This window comes from Thunnus maccoyii, chromosome 6 (genome assembly GCF_910596095.1).
Source record: "Thunnus maccoyii chromosome 6, fThuMac1.1, whole genome shotgun sequence".
In the NCBI taxonomy this organism is placed as follows: Eukaryota; Metazoa; Chordata; class Actinopteri; order Scombriformes; family Scombridae; genus Thunnus; species Thunnus maccoyii.
This window is the reverse complement of record NC_056538.1, coordinates 19,384,039-19,404,350: the sequence shown is the minus strand read 5'-3', so window position 1 is coordinate 19,404,350 and position 20,312 is coordinate 19,384,039. Positions and strand designations below refer to the sequence as shown.

The window sequence follows — 20,312 nt, the reverse complement described above, 5'->3', positions numbered from 1 at the left end:
CACTGTGGATTTTGGCCTCCATCACTTACATTGAAAATACATTTGAAAGGGATCTTTTAATAATCATCATGAACAGGAGGAAAGATTACAGTGAGGAAAACCTCTTTTAGTGTTCATTTGGGCACCTGACTGTTGTTTTAATACAGACTTGAAAAATTGTGAACCTGTCCTTTAATGTCCCTCTGTTATTGTAAATTGTGAATGTCAACATTTTTCTAAACCAAATGATCACAAATATGACCAAAACACACACTTGTACACAGAGGAAATAACAAAGACGATGAAGTGGATATGATCTATTTTATCTCAGGAAAACCACTAGTGCCTCACTTGTGTTTCTACTTTTAGTGAACATAAAAAAGCTGATATCTTCAACCAGCAACTGTCCATCTGATATTCTACCACTTCTTTGCAATATATAATTTATTTTGTATATTTTGTATTTATATATACAGTATATATTTGATAGCTCTAATACTTACAACCATTCCTCCGTCCAATTAGACCATTTGTTGAAAGAGAAAATAAACATGATTATATCATAGATCTATATGTCACAAAAATAGCATTGTGTTGCAGAGTTCTACTTTCCAAAGTTCATTTTCCTGTTCTTTCTTCCATATTTTCCCATCAGTGGTATAATGTGAAAGATGAAGAATAGGTCAGATGGTTTATTATTTTTAAGTTGATTCCCTCACTTCAGAAGGTTAGCTGATATTGGTGTCAGTGCCATTAATGGTGCTTTGCTTAATTTGGCCAAGTTCATTTTATTCAAGTCTAATTGATTATTCGCCTCCAACAAAACTATGATTTTGTCATGCTGAGGGGCCTGCTTTAAATCAGAATCGACTATATTCACCAACTGTAAACATACAAGGAATTTGACTCTAGTTTAATAAACATATGAATCCCCAAAAGCAGATGTAGCAGCTACAGTAGAGCAGTGGTTCTCAAACTTTTTCACATCAAAGACCCCCAAACTGACAAGAATTAAACCACAGACCCCCATTTGATAAGAATTGTCCCAGGGTCCCCCATCTGATAAGATTTTTGCCTTTAGATGTTTCATTACAAAAAGTGTATGAAACCCATGACCAAAATAATCATACATTCTGTTATTGTGTTACTTATAGATGGAATTATAGTGGAAATAATTTATTCCCCTTTTTGCTCGGGACAAGTGGAACCCCCCTCAAGGACTCCTGGGGGTCGCCAGACCCCACTTTGAGAACCACTGCTGTATAGTTTTGTCCTTGTCCTTGACCGGTCCTGTGAATATTTTTCAATGAAAATTAAAACCGGAAACAGTGTTGCGGATAATTATGTCTAACTTCATGGATCTCAAAAATTCCTTGCTCACAAAATGGCAGGAAATGAACTCCCCTTGCGACATGTTCATTGTGTATTACAGAAAACATGGCCCTTTATTTGTCACCCACATTGGGCATTTCCTTCAGCAAACACAGAGAGGAGGAAACCGATCTGGGATTTACAAAATAAGAGTCGCAGCCTTTTATGTAAACACCGGCTTTGTGCAGAATGTACTCAGAACCTTTACTTAAGTAAAAGTAGTAATACTTCAATGTAAAACTAGTCCATTACAAGTAAAATTTCTGCATTTAAAACCCTACTTAAGTAAAGTACAGAAGTATTATAAGTTAAATTTTCTTTAAGTATTAAATGAAAATGTACTTGTTTTGCAGAAACTCACCCCCGTGACTGATATATTATATACATTTAATACAGTACAATAATAATACTGAAGCATCAGTGGTTTCCAACCTAGAGGTTGGGACCGTCCAAAGGGTCACCAGATAAATCTGAGGGGTCGTGAGATGATTAATGGGGGAGTAAAGAAGAAAAAACAAAATTCTGTTGCACAAATCTGTTTTCAATTTTTGGAATTTTTCTCTATTCTTTTGATTTTTGGTGAAATATTGGATCACTTGAACATTTATTGAAATGAAACCACGTGAGGATGAAACGTCTCTTTAGTGGGACTGCTTACAACTACATCTGAAACATGACAAGGAGAAAAATGGTTAGGAGCTTAAAGATGTCAAATAAATGTAGTAGAGTAGTAGAGGAGTAGAAAGTACAATATTTCCCTCTGAAATGTAGTGGAGTGGAAGTATAAAGTAGCATCAAATAGAAATACTCAAGTAAAGTACAAGTACTTGTATTCAAGTACAGCATTTGAGCAAATGTACTTAGTTACCTTCCACCACCGGTTTTGTCCGATAGCCATTTAATAGCCGTATTTTTGTGTTGCTGCAATAAGTTTATGTTATGTTCTGCTTAATGAGGCCACGCTGTTAGAAATAATGATTTTGACGGCGTTTTGTCTTGAAGGTTTGAAAGCGGAAGTGTAGTATTTTACCAACTGAATAGTAATTTTGCTCTGTGCGCGTGAGAAAAGGAAGAAAGGAGGGTAGGTTATAGTGAAGTGCTCCTGGGCTGGAAGAAGGGAACGGGGTACTTTTTTTATTATTATTATTGTTCGTACACTCTGCCCGTTTCCATCTTCTTATCCTGGCGAAAGGTTGAACGGTTAAAATGGAGGCGGACAGATCCGGCGGAGGACCAAACCCGAACTCCGGAGGCGGCAGCAGCGGAGCGGGGCGCAACCCAAACGGGCCCAAAGCAGCACCGGGCCAGTCGATATCAGCTGCGGCGACCGGGCCGATGGCAGCAGCGGCGGCAGCAGCAGCAGCCGGGGCCATGCCCGGATCGTCGCAGTCTCGGGAGCTACAGGACGGGGACTCGGGTATGACGCTTCCTGGGATCCTGCACTTCATCCAGTACGAGTGGGGACGTTTCCAGGCCGAGAAATACCGCTGGGAGGCTGAGAGAGACGAACTCAGGGTAAATGTGTTTATTATTTAGCCTGCGTTTGCAACGCTAACGCCGGATAAAGGCCAGGACGGACATTGTAGTAGCTTCTTTAGTGGTGCTTTGTGACAGTGCCCTGTAGTCTATCAGATTCAGAATGACAAAATGCTAACGGGCTAACGTTACACCATATCATATTGTACTGACCAGGGTCTATTATTATTAGACAATCAATTCAAATATAGGAGCTGTATGACCTCCAGGTGCTGATCACCAAAAGCCAAACAACCACCAGTAGCTTATAAACATAAAATAAACAGTATTTTCAGTAACTATTAATGTACGTCTTTTCGTTTGTAAATAGCCATTATCCACAATCAATTACAATCCATTCAGTGATATACATACCATGGAATTAGATGATAAAGGTTTATGATATCTTGCAAAAGCAAGCAAGTTATCATACAAATAAAAAAGGTAGGTAAACAGAGTTGAGGTGTGGCTACCTTGCAGTGTCTGTCTGATATCAATGTAGGTACATATCAAAGACATGCCTGAACCAGATTCCTTTCAAGGTGGACTGTATTTATGGCTTACCTGGAAACATAGTTTGTTAATATACAATTATCCAGTTTCCATACCCCATAGGGACAAATCATAAGTAATCTGTGGCTGTGCTGTCGTGGCTAGAAGATGATGGCAGTGTCAGACACACAGCTGTGAGTTCCCTTTGAAATCACTACATCTGAGAAGTGTCAGCAATTGGTGCCCTCAGTTGTCAAAACCGGGGTGCTCACTTGAGGAGATTCCAAACTAAAATTAAAATTAGTTTGATGTTACTGTTATTTTATTCACAAAACAATTGGCACAATGAGAGAACGTGATCAGGGTGACCTTTGAAGGTAGGTTGCACTCTCTTCATGCACACCGCAGACAGAAGTTTTTGCACTGAATCACATCACATTACAGCTAAAATCCCGTCCAATGGAATTCATTAGTACATAATCTTGACAGATAGTGGTCTATAGTCAAATGTGTGTTTGTCAGGAAATCAAAATGTTGGTGTTTTGATTGAGGGTTTGTCCCACAGATGGATTAGTCAGTGGTGTGGTACATGAAGTTGACTGATGATATGTTATGAAGTTGTATTTTTAAGCATCATTCATACTTTTTTGACTGTCCATGATGGACCATTATCAGAATCTGTGAAATAGCAAGAAAACCCTTTGTGAACGTGTGTGTAACTGCCATAGAAAAGTCCTTGAGCAAGGCATGAATCCCCTAATAGCCCCAGTTATTCAACAGAAGACAGAGGTTGCACTGTGCAACTCTCTTGCATGCATGTGTGCAACTGTGTGAGGCAGAACATTGCTAGACAGGATTGTGCTTACTCATCAGATTGTTCCAGGATTAAGAAAAGGTTAGAAAAACATACACACATACGAAGATGTTTTCGCTCTGCGTTTGGGTTGAAGTATGGTTCATCTCTTCATTCCTAAATCCATATGTGGTCTTCCTCTTGTGACCACAGTTTGCTTGTAATTAAGCCTATGACCTATCTTATGGAGTTCACCAGTTTGACAAAACCACAGAAAAAAACATATCATTGCCTCTCCTCTGTCACTCTGCCTCTCACTTTCCCTTCAATTCAAACCTATGCAGTTATAAATAGGAGCGTCATAAAATATGGATGAACAATAACAAAGTGGCTGTGCTCGCTGCTTTTATGGGTGCATGTATAGAGGAGTGGGAGTGGAAGTCAGAAACAGGCCATCGCCATGTCCAACATGCCATTAGAGCTCGGTGTGGAACTTTGTTTTGTGTGTGCGTAGTTGTTGCACATGGTCTGGTTTCACGGGTACAATTAGCACCACGTCCTGTACTGAGAGAAAGAGAGGATCACTGGAGTGCCAGACTGAAAAAAATGACCTAGCTTACATTTAAACACCCACAGGCCACAGCCCTCTGGCTTTTGTTGCCAGCATGCTCACAGAGCTCTCAACATGCCGGTTAGCATGGCCCCAAGCCATGTCCTGTACCGTTAACAGCATTCTGTACATGTGTCTGCTCACATGTCAACTACACATGACATTTAAAGCATCCACGACTTTTAAAAGCTAGTTATGAGAGCTACTCGCAAAATCTTAGACATCATTGGCACCAATATTTGACAGGGAGCTAACACTACCATCGTATAACTGTGTGACATTTTGTTGGAATGTCCATGATTGTAGCCTAGCATGTCACACATGTGCTGGCTGTGAATGTGTTTTCGGTGTGAAAAGCCACCTGTGGTGCTGTGTCTCCAGTGACAGGCCAGGAATGAAGGCCCTCCCTGCTCAGGGTCAGGTGGGACGTCCCAGCATGACCACTGGGCAGCAGCACAGGGGACAGGTGGCAGTGGCCTTGTACTTCTCTCCTTCAGACACACAAGAAGCTTTTCCCTTTGTATTTCATCAACTTGCACCAGTGCTGTACTGTCTTTCATCAGCCGTGTTGTCATTAGCTTGTTTTTGCCTGATCTTCATTAAAATTTAATAGACAAACAGACCAAGTCACTATACTTACTCCACAGGGAACAGGGCAGACCTCTACCTGCCCCTCTTTGTATTATTTTCATTTTAAGCTATTTAATTTTATTAACAGTGTCAGTAGTTGTGTAGAATAGATTACTGGTGACCCAGATGACATCACTTCCTGTGGCTCAGAGGGCCCCTGGGTACACATCTCTAATTAATAGCTTTGCGCTCTCAGCCATGACACACATATGACATCCATATGTAATGCATTATTACAGTGCGTGCCTCCCACCCACGCAGACTCACAGTGCTGCTGGTATTAAGTGTTTTTTAAGTATTTTATCTTTTTCTTTCTACTTTTCTATAGACAATTTTCTTTTTGTTGTTGTGTCTCTTAGCTTCATTCCTCTGAATCTTGAAAAGCTCACAATTAGAGTTTTCCTCTTTCATTTAAACACATTCACAACATACAGTTCTTTTTTCTTCCTCATGCTTATCAAGCATCTTCTATTCTAACTTGCGCAGCAAGCCCAACTCTTTGGAATGGGACTAAATGCTACACACAGACACACACACACACACACACACACACACACACACACTCAACACACTCAAACACACTCCATCAAAGCACCCTGTCCCAGAAAAGTTCATTGCTCTACTTGTTGGCTCATGGATTCTATCTCGGGTATGAAGGGATGAGGAGATGGAGGGTGGCCAGCAGAGGAGGAAAGCTGCCCTTGACCCTGTTCTGCAGCTAGCAGAGAGAGACTAACGTAGAAGGCTAAATGTGTCAGCTCTCCATGCTTCAACAAACTCTGGAAAGGTCAGCAGCGGTAGGCCACATGGAGGGAAATCCACCCACAGGAAGGAGAGATCAGATGGCACAACAGGTTTGCTTGCAACAAGGTTTCTTTGTACTTTAGGCTTTGTTAGTTTACCAACATAATACAAAGAAAATAGCCGCAGAGTCATTGTTAGCAGGGCTGTATTAAGTGACACTCAAAGACCAACATAATTCCCTTTGTCACTCCTCAACTTTGGTTGGTTTTAATTATGAATGATATTTTACTGAGGTGTGATTTTTCTAGTGATGTATTTTGGGAACTGTTAGAGGCATCTCATCTATTGTTGCCCTTAGGAAGTATCAGTCTCTCAATAAGAACACATACTCTCTTTTAGCTGATGACTGGACCGCCCAGTCTCACTTTTGCCAGCCCGGATCCCACACATGAGTAAAAACAAGCACGTCCCAATCTGAACCAGGGAAAGGGCAGAATAACAAAGATCAACAGAAGCTGAAAACAGTACAAATGTGACGTCTCCTCATCTCATTGCTGTAGTCTGATGAAACGCAGTGTACTCAGAAATGTCCAGGGTCGGACAGGGACAAAAAAACATCCCTGGACTTTTTAACACACAGACTGGGGGGGTGGGGCATTCACTCTTGGGGATGCATCTCTCTCGCTCTTGTTTTTGTATAATGGGCTGCTGAAGCAGCCCACATAGTGCTCAAGCGGCCCACATAGCAACCGTCCCACCAGGATTTCTCCCAGTGCTCGTGATGGCCAGTCTGACTCTGGAAAAGTCTTGTATACACCTTCGTAGAGCTTTTAGTGTAAGGATGTCCCACCAGCTGATAGATTCAGAGCTACATTTGTTCTTGCTCCTAAGAAAAACATTGTGTGCTTTGGTTATTAATGTACTCAAACATCATATTTTACCATTTGAACCCTTAACCCTACCACTTCCAAAAAGAAATAGTGTAGAAAGGAGGAACAAGTAAAACAAGGTTAGAGCCAAAGAAAGGGTAAATATCTGACTAGAAATGACCTAGAGCAACAAACGTTTTGACACACTGATTCCTCTGTTTTGACTATATTTATGTATCTGCCTCAGTGTGTTCCCATTGTCATGTGGATATTTGTGTGTGTATGCATGCAGCCTTGCTTCTCTCTTGGCTGACATAGCCATGTCAGAGATTCGAGGTTTCAGACACCAGTGGGAACCTGTCCGTCTAGCAACACAGCATGACACTGGCACACAGGGGTGTGATGGTTATCTGTTTGTGTGAGCAGGTTGTAGCTCGTCTGTGTGTGAGTAGGAGTAGAAGTGCGTGCCCTGCCCCTTAAGGGTGAAGTTAGTAGACACATTCCACTTGGAGGTGGAAATTACAAAGCACTTTGCTGGGTCAAATAAATGTCTTTGGTTCAGTAAAAAGATTTGTAGTCACTGACTGTTGAGTTTATTTGGCTTTTTTAAACTTTTTTAAGAGTCCCCATCACTATTCATAATACTGTGACATGCTGTTAGTTCGGTCAGTACATTGTGTTAAAGATTTGTTCGATCATGTGCAGAAGACCTCATAGTCCACCTTTGCCCCTCTTTTGAATATGATTGGTTTTACCCAAATTATGTCCTCTTCTTGACCCACAGCAGACCACTGTATCAGAACAGTTGACATTTTATCATCATTATTGTGGAGGCAAGGTCAAGCTTGAATGTTACACATATTGATATAAGATAATGTAGCTATTTAGTTCTGAAAATGTGTGTTTTTTTTTCATTTTTATCTGTGTTCCATCTGTTTTTCAACCATTTATATAAGCCAGTATATAATGTACTTGCTGTTTTCTGATATCTGAATGCACACTATGACACTGCTGTGCTGTATTTTAGCATGTTCACATTTGATCATGTCAGACTGGAACAAGTGTTTCAGCTTGTTTGAAATGTACAAACACAGTATTGTCTCCGCCATTACAAAACTAAGCTACAACTTCACAATTGCTACTTGTGTGCAGCTGGAGATGGTTAGCTTAGCTTAGCAGCGGTTGCGACTAACTTTATGTTAGCTACTTGAATCAACCAAATTATATATAGTTGCATTGTTATTTATTCAAGAGCAAGCCAATTTTCTACTGTTTCACTAGTCTTCCTAACTTGTTAAATGAATTCAGTACTTTTCTACCCATCCTTTCAGTGCTCCTTACACATAAACTCAGTTAATTATTTAGTTATTTTACTTATTTTAAGGTTCTTATATCATCTGCAAGAACTAAACTGCTCCTCATTGGTTATGCCAAGTATAAACTATATAAAGTTATCTGTATTTCACAACCTTAGATCATGCTTGCAGTGTTGACATGCTCGCTTGAACAATTATCTCCAAAATTCTCAGATAAGCGTATAAAATCACATTGCATTAATCAGGATTACTCAGCAGCAGCAGCAGCAAGGTTTGCTTGGCAGATTATCCACCAGCCCTCCTAGCTGGTTACGTGACTGTGTCTATGTGTGTGCGCTTTCCTGGGTGATTGACTACCCTCTCAAGTAGACCGAGTGCCTGCCCCATGAGATAGTGTTTTTAGACTGTTCTAGTTTTACAGAACTGCGTATGCGTGTGGGGGCAGACTTGTGGACACAGACAGGGTGTGCAGAGGAGAAATGGACTGTAAAACAAGCAGTATTAATGCTCCAGCACCACTTGGCACAGAGAGAGAAAGAGAGGGAGAGAGTGAAAATACAGAACTGTTATGCCTGCAGTCACCTGCATGCAAACCATGAGAGTTGCCTAAATAGGGATAAACCACATTATTTTACTTCTAACTTGAATTAATGTTTTTTTATTTTTATTTTTTTTTACTGGGGCATTTTTTCCTCCATCCAGTAGAGGGCAGGATGTTTGTTGCCATGTGTGGACCACTGTTTTGCTCCAAAACTGCCCACTGTGAAGCATCATCTTGTGTAAAACACAGATGCTTTAAGCCTTTGTTGTAAATATGAGTGCTGTAAATTTTTCATCTAGTCCCACAGCCTTTTCATGTCTCTGTCAAGACAAGTCTTACCATAAGATGGCTTACCCAGGGGAAGACGTTGCCTAAAGATAGTCCTCATCAAAACCTGACAGTGTTGTCACTCTGCGATCTCTCATTATCACTTTTTTTTTCTTCCTACAAAACCCTTTAATTGTTTGACAAATCAATGAAGGGGCTGTTCTTTCTCAAGGTTCAAAATTCTATCAGTTCAGTGAGGAAGGAAACGGATGGAAAATGAGAGAGGAAGCACGTAAAGGAAGGATGTGTCTTAAATGTAGGTATTTGAATTTGGCCGGTCCGTGTCTTGTTTTTCCTCTTCTGCAGATGCACAGTGAGGCCTTGGTTAGGAGAAGTTAAAAATAAGAGCCCTGTTCCACAACCCTCTACTTACATGTATTCCTCTGGGTTCTCGGAAGTCATGTTTGTTATGCTTGTCACATCAGACTTTTCTCCTTTGCGTTCACGGTCTCTGCTTGTGATGTCTGTTGATATCAGATGCTTTACTCACTTGCCTTAATTGAGACAGCACGCTTTTTTTTAAATCCATTCCACTGCAGTTAGGGTGTCAGTGTAAATTGATTTGGCGAACATATATGGCTGAGTGGTTCCGGTATGCCTTTCTGAAAGTACTTTGTGTGTTGCTTACCATTTGTATGTGTGTGTGTTTTCAGGCTCAGGTGGCGTTCCTACAGGGTGAGAGGAAAGGGCAGGAGAATATGAAACAGGACCTGGTAAGGCGGATCAAAATGCTGGAGTACGCCCTAAAACAAGAGAGGTAAGACAAAACGCCAGGAAATGACCTCCTTCTGTCTCTGTCTCCTTATGTCTGTTATCCATTCAGCCTAATGTTTTACATGCTTTAGGAATATTGATTTGATAGTCAAAGATTTCTCTTGTATTTGCCTATAATGGTTCCCTCGTGTGGTCTGTTGTGGGATTGCAGGTCTAAGCACCAAAAGCTGAAGACAGGAAACGACCAGAGTCCAGGAGACAAGAAACCAGAGACAGAGGCAGAGCAACGTATGTTGTTCACCCAAGCCCCTTATACTCCCTGCTATTTGGAAATAATGTAGAATTACTGCTGTTGGATTTTTTCCTGTGGCTGTACTGTTAGAGCAAGTTTTTTACTTTTTCTGCTCATGCCTTGCTGTTGCATTACTATTGACCAATCTTATTTTCTTTAGTTCCCAATGGGCCCGCTGAGTCAGACTCTGAGCCAGCCAATCAGATGTCCTGGAAGGAGGGACGTCAGCTACTACGCAAGTAAGCCTCCTCCGTCATCAGCTCCTTTTATCTCAGTGCCATACTAATGTGCTCTATCAGTATTAAAATTGCTTATCATTGGTATTAAAAATGTAATCAACTAGAAGGAGCAATTTATATGGGTGCATATTTATTTATGTGCATTTCCCTGTGAATGTAGATATCTTGAGGAAGTGGGCTATTCAGACACCATCCTGGACATGCGTTCAAAGCGTGTGCGCTCTCTGCTTGGGCGGAGCAGCCCCGAGTCCAACGGGCCTCCACCATCTGAAGCCTCCCCTGAGCCTGAGCCCCGGGCAGGTGGAGAGTCCTTGTTGGTCAGACAGATAGAGGAACAAATCAAGAGGTGAGACTGTGCAATCAGATGCTCTCTCTCTCTCTCTCTCTGACACACACACACACACATGCACAAATACTGTTACTCCACAGAAAGGAAGTGATGACACAGCCAACACCCATGTTGTGCAGCACAAGAAAAAACATGTCACTGTCTGTGGGAGAAACAAAAGATTGACGTACCTTGATTTCATTATCAGTATTTTGTGGGGAATTTGAAAATGGCGTATTAAAGGTGTACCTTTATAAACAATAGTACACCCATAGAATTTTACCACTCAGCTTTTGATCATTAATAACATCATTGCTGAACATTCCTGGGCGAGGCTGCTTTGTGAGTTGCAGCCATGTGCATTTGTCTGTACAAGCAGAAATGTGAAGACAGTGAAACAATAGCACATCCTAATCTCAATAGCCAACAGAACAAGATGCAGAAAAGATGTGTAAAACGGAGGGCATCCTCCATCATGTCGACATGGTAAGATTTCAAAAATAGTGAAATCTATATTTGGAAGCATGTTTACGTGCCTGTTATTGGCAACATACATTATATTGCCACCTGAAGATGAAACCTGAGAGTAGAAATATAGTAACCTTTGGGTAGTTTTATCAAAATTACATGTGTATTCCCTGTAGAAAAGTCATAAAACTGGATGATGAAACCTTCTGTTAGATTTACAAGTTGTTAAAGTTATCTAAATTTCTAATAGAGTTCTTGTACTTGTAAAAATGTATTCAGATATTACCAAAACCATGGCTATAATGTAATGTAGATTTTTATTGCCAAAATTTTAAGAATATATCAACAAATAGTATAATTCAGGTCATGCTGCCTCACACTATAAGGTGTCCTAAATAAACTTTTTGTCCTTATACTTTAATGTGGACTGGAGAAACTAAAGTATGTGTCTATTTGTAGGAATGCGGGCAAGGAAAGCTCTAAGGAACGTTTGGGTGGCTCAGTGCTCGATAAGATTCCCTTCCTGCATGGCTGCGAGGATGATGATGAAGACGACAGCGACGAAGAAGATGACTTCCAAGGCATGGCCACCGACTGCATCGATGGACCTCGAAAGAACAAGAAGTCTCGTGTAAAGGTGCGATTGATGATTCGACATGAAATCAGGAAGAGAATAAAGATTGATTGACAAAATGTTTGTCAGTCAACACACTAATTTATAGTTATGACCTCTGAAAGTAACCTTGCTTTTCTCTGTGTCTGTGTTTCTCTCTGTCGCTCTGTGTCCAGATGGGTTCAGAGCCTATGACCACAGACCTGGACCCCGAGGACGAGGAGGATGAAGATGACTCAGAAGATGCCCTCAGTGAATTTGACTTCCTGGGCTCGGGGGAGGATGGGGAGGGGGCGGGAGAGGCCCGGATCTCTGGGGACGGACGGGAGTTAGGTACGCTGTTGCCATAGCAACACCATCAGCACCAGCACTGCCAGAATCACTGCCACCAGTGTATCTGTCTTTTCCTGCCCCCCTTGCTCACCTTTTTATCTTTTACTTCTCATTGTGTCTTGGCATCTCTTCTTGTCAATAAAACCAACCTCTTTTCCCAACCACCTGTCTCTCTGTCCTGTTTCACGAGCTTGTCAGTCTGTGACTCTTTAGCGTTGTGTAGCTGTCATCTCTATCTGTAGACATATTCTCTGTGGTCCGGGGTCATTTCAAAGGTTATCACGCATGCTGCCTTCTCTTTTTATATGTCCACATTTCATTCTTTGAGTCATATTTACACTGTAGTCCTGCACTTTTATTGATTTCATCCTCTCACAAAAAGAGTCTTTTAAAGTTCTGTGTGTCATGTATTAAGAGTGAAGTCTATCTTTTTGCCACTTTCTACATTTGTCTGTCTCATTTGTCCATCTGTTGGCCTCTCCGCCCTTCCTCCACCTCTCTGCATGACTGGATGTGTTGTGTCTCTTTCCTCTTGCCGGGTTCAGAGAACCGCAGGAACAAGTTACAAGGCATGATGTCGGACTTCCCCCCTAAACCTACCCCGCCCCCCTCTGTATCGGGACAGGCTCGCTCCGGGGAAGGTAAGACTTCCCAACCAAATATGCCCCATAGAAAACCAGACTATGCACTGTCTCCCTTGAATCCCACACACATGATTGTAGCTTAGACATTAAATCTCAAATTTAGATGCAGTCTTGTTTAAAAGCGTGCGGGGGTACACAACTATAAACGTTTCCTCTGGTACACAGTGTGGGAGTAAGGAAACAGGTTGCATGGACTTTTGCCATGGAGATCTAAGATTCATTGCTATATTTTACTGTTATCCCAGCTTGTATTTATAGGAGCTGTGACGTTTTGTGAAATTGCAGAAGTGACTCTTGTGCTTTTCCGCCTCCAAACCTGCAGGTGGCGCCCTGGGTTTCTCCTCTGATGTCTTCATTATGGATGCCGTTGGAGGAGGAGACATGAACCTGGGTGAATTGGCTGATCTCACTGTTGCCAACGACAACGATCTCTCCATGGATGTAATTACACTTTTTTTCACTTCAGTACACAGGATATAACTCAACCTTCATGAGCACACTCAGAATATGTCGGATGTGTGATCTTTGTAAATGTGTGTGCTGTCAGATGCAGGATAACAGGGAGGAGTTTAAGAAGACATGGAACCCTCGATTCACACTACGCAGCCACTTCGACGCCATCCGCGCATTGACCTTTCACCCCAGCCAAGCGGTGCTGCTCACAGCCTCAGAGGATGGAACACTAAAACTGTGGAACCTCAACAAGGCCATGCACTCCAAAAAGTAAGAATCACCTTGAAGGAAATGAAAAACAAGGACTTAATTTATTGTATATGTATAACATGCAACTCCAAACGCTTTACAAACAGCAGTAGTGCAGATGTGAACGTGAGATAGTAGCAAAGACGTAAAGCTAAGCAGCAAATTCAAAAGATTGTGTTCCTCCACAGGAACGCAGCGTTAGATGTTGAGCCCATCTACACATTTAGAGCGCACAGGTGAGTTGAGTCTGAAGCATACACACAAACAACTCATGGACAAACCTGTCACTGACATACACAGATACAGTGCAATCTCTGATCCATTTGTCTTTTTGTGTAGTGGTGCTGTTCTGTCACTGACAATGGGTGAGGATGGAGAATCCTGCTACAGCGGAGGTCTGGATGGAACTGTCAGGTGTTGGAAGATGCCAGACCTCAACGTGGATCCTTATGACAACTATGGTCAGTCAGTCTGAACTATATTATTTTATTGTCAGTGAGTAATAATGATATTCTATTTTCCAGTTGTCCTTATCTCTATTTATATTTGATGTTTGTGTGTGTGTGTGTGTGTGCGTCTTCATGTAGATCCCGGCATTGAGAGCAGTGTGCTGGCAGGCCATGAGGACAGCGTGTGGGGTCTGACTTACTCTGCGGTGCACCATCGTCTTGCCTCATGCTCAGCCGATGGCACCATTCGCCTCTGGGACCCCCAGAACTCGTCTCCCTGCTTGTCTGTCTTCAATAAGGAGAGAGGTAGCCACACATGTTGAGTGTGTACATTTGCATTCAGGCTCTGTAACTGTACACACATGACACATCTTTATCTTGTCTTGTTGTCCCAGAGCACGGCACGCCCACCTCGGTGGCCTTTGTGGCCTCTGATCCGAACCAGGTGGTGGTGTCATTTGATGGTGGTGAGACGCTGCTCTACGACCTCAACACAGAGCAGAGCGTCACAGCACTAGAGACACAGACCAAGGACGGTATGTAGTAGTACGTGGAGTAATATCACCTAAGAGCAGATAAATAAATTAAACATGTGACATTAAAATAAGTTATTTTTCTACCTTTGCAGGCAGTGAACTAATTAACCGTGTGGTCAGCCACCCATCTGAGCCCGTCTCCATCACTGCACACGAGAACCGCACCATCCGCTTCATAGACAACAAGACAGGTATCTGAAAGAGGAGGTTCTCTGTACAGTTTCTCTACTTTTTCTGGGATGTGAATACATCTAAATAAGCTTGTTTTGTGTGTTTTTACAGGTAAAGTTGTCCACTCAATGGTGGCCCACCTGGATGCGGTCACCTGTCTTACTACAGACCCCAAAGGCACTTACCTCATCTCTGGCAGTGAGTACCACTCAGCTTTATTATTTCATTTAAACAATGGAGATCTGAACTTGGCTACTCCGAGGACAAGGAGAATGTTGGCTGAATTCAAAATACCACACACTATCAATCTTATTCTCACTTCTCTGCACACTGACCTGCAGTTCAGCTGCTTTTGTTGTAGCTTTTTCATTATTATTATAATAATTATAATTTGTATACCAGTGGGTATTTTCTTAGGCTCTGATTCATAGTTAATTGCCATTTTAAAGAATCAAGTAGACGGAATTAACAAAACACAATTGAAACATTTTTTATGGGCTTAAACTATAAAAACAGACCACACACCACATCAACTGCACATTTATCATTTATACTACTCAACATAATCAAACCAAACAAAGGAAGGTTCAAATTCTAGATATAATAAAGCAATCAGAAGCCCTTTTTACGATCCTAATAATGCCTAATTGCCCAATATTGCAGTCTAAAGCAAATGCAGTACATAGTGATCTTTGCCCCTCATAACAGTGCTGTGGCTTTTTTTTTTTTTTTTTTTTTTGCCCCCCTGCAGGTCACGACTGCTCAGTGCGCCTATGGATGCTCGACAACAGGACGTGCGTGCAGGAGATCACGGCCCACAGGAAGAAGCACGACGAGGCCATTCATGACGTGGCCTTCCACTCTTCCCAGCCCTTCATCGCCAGCGCCGGCGCAGATGCACTTGCCAAGATCTTTGTCTGACAGCACTGCCGTCATTCTGGTGAGAAGGGACAAACAGAAGGGTGAAGCACAGAGGGGCTGGAGTTTACAGTTACTTTGAAATCTGGCAATGCACAAAAAGAGGTGCAAGTGAGTGTGAGTTTTGATACAAGTGAACAAGCTGCACAACTCTCCTCCATTATACCCTTAAAAAAAAACAAAAAAAACTAAACACAATATTTAATCTTGACCTATTGTTGGGTAAAAAGGTTGACTCTCCATTTTATGTATGAAATAAAATTTCAGAATAAACAATTTTCAGCCTCATATTTTAAACACACACAGTTAATACAAATCTCTACATACTGTATATAATTTCTAAGTAAATCTACAGTTGACCTCAACATCTCCCTTTTTTAACTGAATATCATATTTAAACAGTCTTGGGCTTAAATTGGACAATTTAGAAATCCTAAATTCCTTCCTTTTTTGGATCACCTTACTATAAAAACATTTCTCTAAAATGATATTTTGAAGGGTATGAAGCTTGTTATATTGGAGAAAAAAAACCTTGTTTTTTCTTATTGCAGTTTATGATTAGATCAAGGATTCGTTTATTTTTAAATCCCCACATTAGATATATTTTTAATTGCATGATAGACAATGTCTTTTGCCTTTTACATTAGTGAAAAGAGCAATTCCACGCAGGTGTTAGTCTAATGTTGTTTGTCTTTTTCTGCCTTTAGAGTCCCACAACCACAACCGGGCCAAAAGAGACTGAAGACTACAGTGGACAAATTTCACCTGCGCTCTCTCACACACACACACACACACACACACACACACACAAACACACACACACACACACACACACACTCTTGTCCTGCACCCCACTGGCTGGGTCATTGCCACAGGACGTCACCTCCCCTCAATTCCTCACCGTTTTATGATGCCTCAGTGACTTCTTGTAATACTAATCACACCGCTTTTTTATAACTTTAAAATCCTAGCTGCTCTGTTTTCAAATAATCATGTTTGGAGTAACACTTTTTCTACACTACAATATTCTGTTCTGCGTTTTTTTTTTTTTTTTTCAATCTGCCAGTGATTGTTACAAAGCACTGTGTGTGTGTGTTTGTGTGCTTGAACTGCTGACACTACTCACGCAATTTGTGTTGTAAGAAGAACCACCAAGGAAACATTCACTGCACAGCTCACGCAACGCACAAATGCACCACCACATTTCATTTGAGATCTTTTTTTAATGGTTAACAAATGTTAAATTCCTTGTGGCTAACATACGTATGTAGGCATGACTTAAAACAGTAAGCGTTCCCAGTGTCAGCAGGCAACACCTGACCGACCTCTGCAGCGGGAAATCAATGTATTACATTCCAAAGACTCCATAGAGAGTGTGTGTGGTGTCGTATTTGGAGGTTGGAGAATGTTAAACCTAGTCGTGTGTGAGGAGGCACTAGATAGACGCTAACCAGTGTTGAACAAATAGCTTTAATTTCAACTTTTTCGCCAAGTCTCAATGTACGTCTGAGTATTTTCGTGTCCCCATGATTCTGCCTCTATTTGTGTGTGCGTGACATTAAATGTCACTCTGCTGTACAAGATAAAACATATTCCTACAAATGGGAGGGAATATTATCATCATGATCCATTTCTACAGATGTACAGTTTGAACTCGATTCTGCAGGCTGATGCTCTCACACCACATTAACTAGCTAAAGATAGATATCATGAGAGCACAGTTACAGTCTGTAGACCAGAAGGGGTGTGAGGCCAGTCTGTATGCTCTCAGCAAATGATGCTTGACGATGGTGTCATTTGCTGCTTTTTACTGTACAGAAAGTGTGTGTGTGTATGTGTGTGTGTGTGGGTGTGTGCGCGTGTGTTTGTATATGCACTAGTTAAATCACGGTGCTATGAAAGACCTTGTTAGTCTTGAGTCAGAATCAGGGACCTGTTTCGTGTGTGTGTGTGAGTGTGAGGAAGAGAGACCTACATTGAGTGAATCAACTTTTTAAATGACATTTCATCATTGAATCATTTCATGAACTTGTACTGAGATACTGTGTGGTCACATTTCATTATTAACACTCACTGTTGTATGTTTCTCATCAGAGGGATGTGAATAATGTCGGCCTTTATCGTTTCAAGCTTGAGGAGTGTACAGAGCTGATCTTAGTTATATTACAGTGAGGGCCACCTGGGCTGAAATAGCTTCCTCAGAAGAGAGCTGCTTTTTCATTTCATCTTCAAGTCAGCACCAGTTTGTAGGCGGTGCTCGGTCCTGGCTCGTTGTTATTTATTCAAGCTTTTTTTTTTTTTTTTTTTCTTAAAAAAAAGCTTGACATCACCTTCAGTTGTGTGTCCAGGTGAGGTTCCCTCTTGTTATATGACGTGCATCAGTTGCACAGTAGCACGTTACCCGGAGAGCTAACGGTGTGAAGCTGGCCTCATGTGTCCAAAGAGGCATGCTGGGAGAAGTGGCTCCAGGGGAGGAAGATAGAGAGAGAGAAAAAAAAGAATTAAGTTCTTTTTAATTTCAGTCACTTTTGTCATTTCAGATAGGAAAAAAAAAAAATCTATTGATCTAAGATGTGTGGGGATCAGATGTGACTCAGCAACTGCTATTCTGAACGTAACCCAGACATTGGATAGTTGTAGTGGTAACATGATTCCTTTAGAGAAAAGAGTGGCAAGTCATGGACTACAGTAGTGCAGGAGTATATTTATAATTTTGTAAACACCTTGCACCCGTCTTTCTTTGCGTGCCACATTGTGGAAACTGTAGGACACATGTTTATTGTTGTCCCTTAACAGCTGACCTGACTTCCAGTTACTTGACAGGTAATCTTATCTTATTACCTTGAGAAGACTGATAAAATCTGGTGTTAAATCAGTTGGTTAAGGGGCACCCTCCACCTCTTTAAAGATTACAGGGTCATACAAGGAGTCAGAGGTCAGATTGAGGTGTTCAAAGTAGCCTAGAGGAAAGCACTCCTTTCCTAATCACTGGGGGCACTAGCATTCAGAGTTTTTTCTCATACAGGGTGGAGGATTGTTGTCTGTCTGGAATTAGACTAGATGATACCATGCAACCAGGTAGAAACACATTATTGTACTGCTGCTGGGCATAACGTCCTGTTGTCGCATTTAACTACTTTTTGGCTCCACGACATCTGATATTGGATGCGCTGGTTACAGACATGGTGCAGAAATAATGTTTTGCAGGTATTTCTTATTTAATCTGGAGGAACTGTAAGCGTGGGACATGCTGTGGCTCACAGTTATTTGCTAGTGAGAGTTACTGATGGCCAACTGATGCTTTTTTTCACTCTGAGCTACTACGTCCCCACTCTGAGAGTATAGACAAATCAGTATGACACATCAAAAAAAGAAAGAAATCAAATCAGAGGTTGTACATGATGACTAGAGATGCCATTACGTGCTGTAAATGTCCATCATTTCCTTGTTTTTTTTTCTTGCATTTCTTTTCATTGTTTGATTATGAATATGATTATTAAGATGTAAGAATACTGTAGTATCATAAGTGAATCATTCTTCCTTGCTAGGCATAGAAATTGCTTGTGATTGATAATGGCAATGTATAACTTGTAAAAAAGCAAAATGATTAAAAAACCTGAAAAATTAAGAAAAACAAACAAAAAAAAATCTGTTACCAGTCAGAGGCCAAGGTAAAGGACTCATTTTTTGTGTTTTTATTTTTTTATTAGCAATTTATCACTGTGTGATATTTTGTACATCATATTAAGCTGTATTCAAACAATTTCCTCTAACTACAAGGGATAAGAGACCTGCTTTTTATTAATTTTGTTTTATTATATATTTTTGAACTGCATTCTAGCTTGTATCAAATGACTTTCTCCTTTTGTTTTACGGGTCCCCTGTTGTATGTCATTAAGAAAGAAAAAAACAAAAAATGAAGATTTTGTACAGTGAATTGAGAGTTGTGTTTTGTGTTGTATTTCTTGCCTTCTAGTCCGAGATTAAAAAAAAAAAAAGTCCTCAGAATACTACTTTTAAAGGAGCACACCAGCAAATTTAGTATTTCACTTCCATGAAGCCAAGCTCCAAAAAAGCAGGATCCTACATTTACTATAATGCAACTCAGTAGCATCTTTTGTTAAACCCTAAATAACAGCTAAATAGCACAGGCTTTCATAATTTAGTATCAAACCAAAGCTGGAATAATCAGGGCTATTTTCTCAATTTGACAGAGCTCCTCCAGAGCTAAAGAAGACATCATAAAACCGTACAAAACAAAACAGAACAAAACAGAACAGAGCTTTCAACAATATCTCACCTTCCTTAGCAGATGGAGTTTGGTCAGTTGACATTAATTATTTAAGTTATTTTTGTCAAACTGCTCTTTTCAAGGTCAGGAATGAACCTTTATGCTTAATATCATACATACATACTTGCTATGATGTGCCCCTTTTCAATGCAATTCAAAATCACATTTAAAAACTGCGACTAGTAAACGAGAAATTGTCTGAAAGTCTGGCTGAATCAAGGATTCAATGATAACTTACCCAACCTACCAGCTTCAGCTGTGCTGCCCTGTGGCCGACTCTGCACTCAAGTAAAGTAAGTTATCTATATTTTAGAGGATTTTTCCCCACAAAAATAACCACTACATCATGCAATGTTCACTTTATGAATAATGTATGATTTAAGCACATGGATACCAAGTAAGTATTTTTTGACCATTTATCTTAGGA

The 20,312-nt window shown here is 40.9% G+C and overlaps 1 protein-coding gene across 1 annotated transcript; it reads left to right on the top strand.

Annotated features, from left to right (window-relative positions):
* The first annotated feature begins 2,370 nt into the window (after window positions 1-2,370).
* strn4 (striatin, calmodulin binding protein 4) lies at window positions 2,371-19,531 on the top strand. The gene is made up of 19 exons (XM_042414472.1): window positions 2,371-2,431; window positions 2,543-2,865; window positions 9,841-9,944; window positions 10,113-10,189; window positions 10,354-10,432; window positions 10,593-10,778; window positions 11,688-11,865; window positions 12,018-12,174; window positions 12,720-12,815; window positions 13,141-13,259; window positions 13,366-13,541; window positions 13,709-13,756; window positions 13,860-13,981; window positions 14,108-14,275; window positions 14,365-14,505; window positions 14,598-14,696; window positions 14,788-14,874; window positions 15,428-15,616; window positions 16,302-19,531. Exons 2-18 carry the CDS (start codon window positions 2,557-2,559, stop codon window positions 15,595-15,597), a joined length of 2,316 nt encoding a protein of 771 aa, XP_042270406.1. The 5' UTR covers window positions 2,371-2,431; window positions 2,543-2,556; the 3' UTR covers window positions 15,598-15,616; window positions 16,302-19,531.
* The last annotated feature ends 781 nt before the right edge of the window (window positions 19,532-20,312 follow it).

Excerpts from the sequence above, each read along its gene's own strand:
- strn4 (XM_042414472.1), top strand. The coding sequence starts at position 2,557 with ATGGAGGCGGACAGATCCGGCGGAGGACCAAACCCGAACTCCGGAGGC. Across the intron at positions 10,433-10,592 it reads GGACGTCAGCTACTACGCAA|ATATCTTGAGGAAGTGGGCT; the intron begins GTAAGCCTCCTC and ends CTGTGAATGTAG. Across the intron at positions 12,175-12,719 it reads TGGGGACGGACGGGAGTTAG|AGAACCGCAGGAACAAGTTA; the intron begins GTACGCTGTTGC and ends TGCCGGGTTCAG.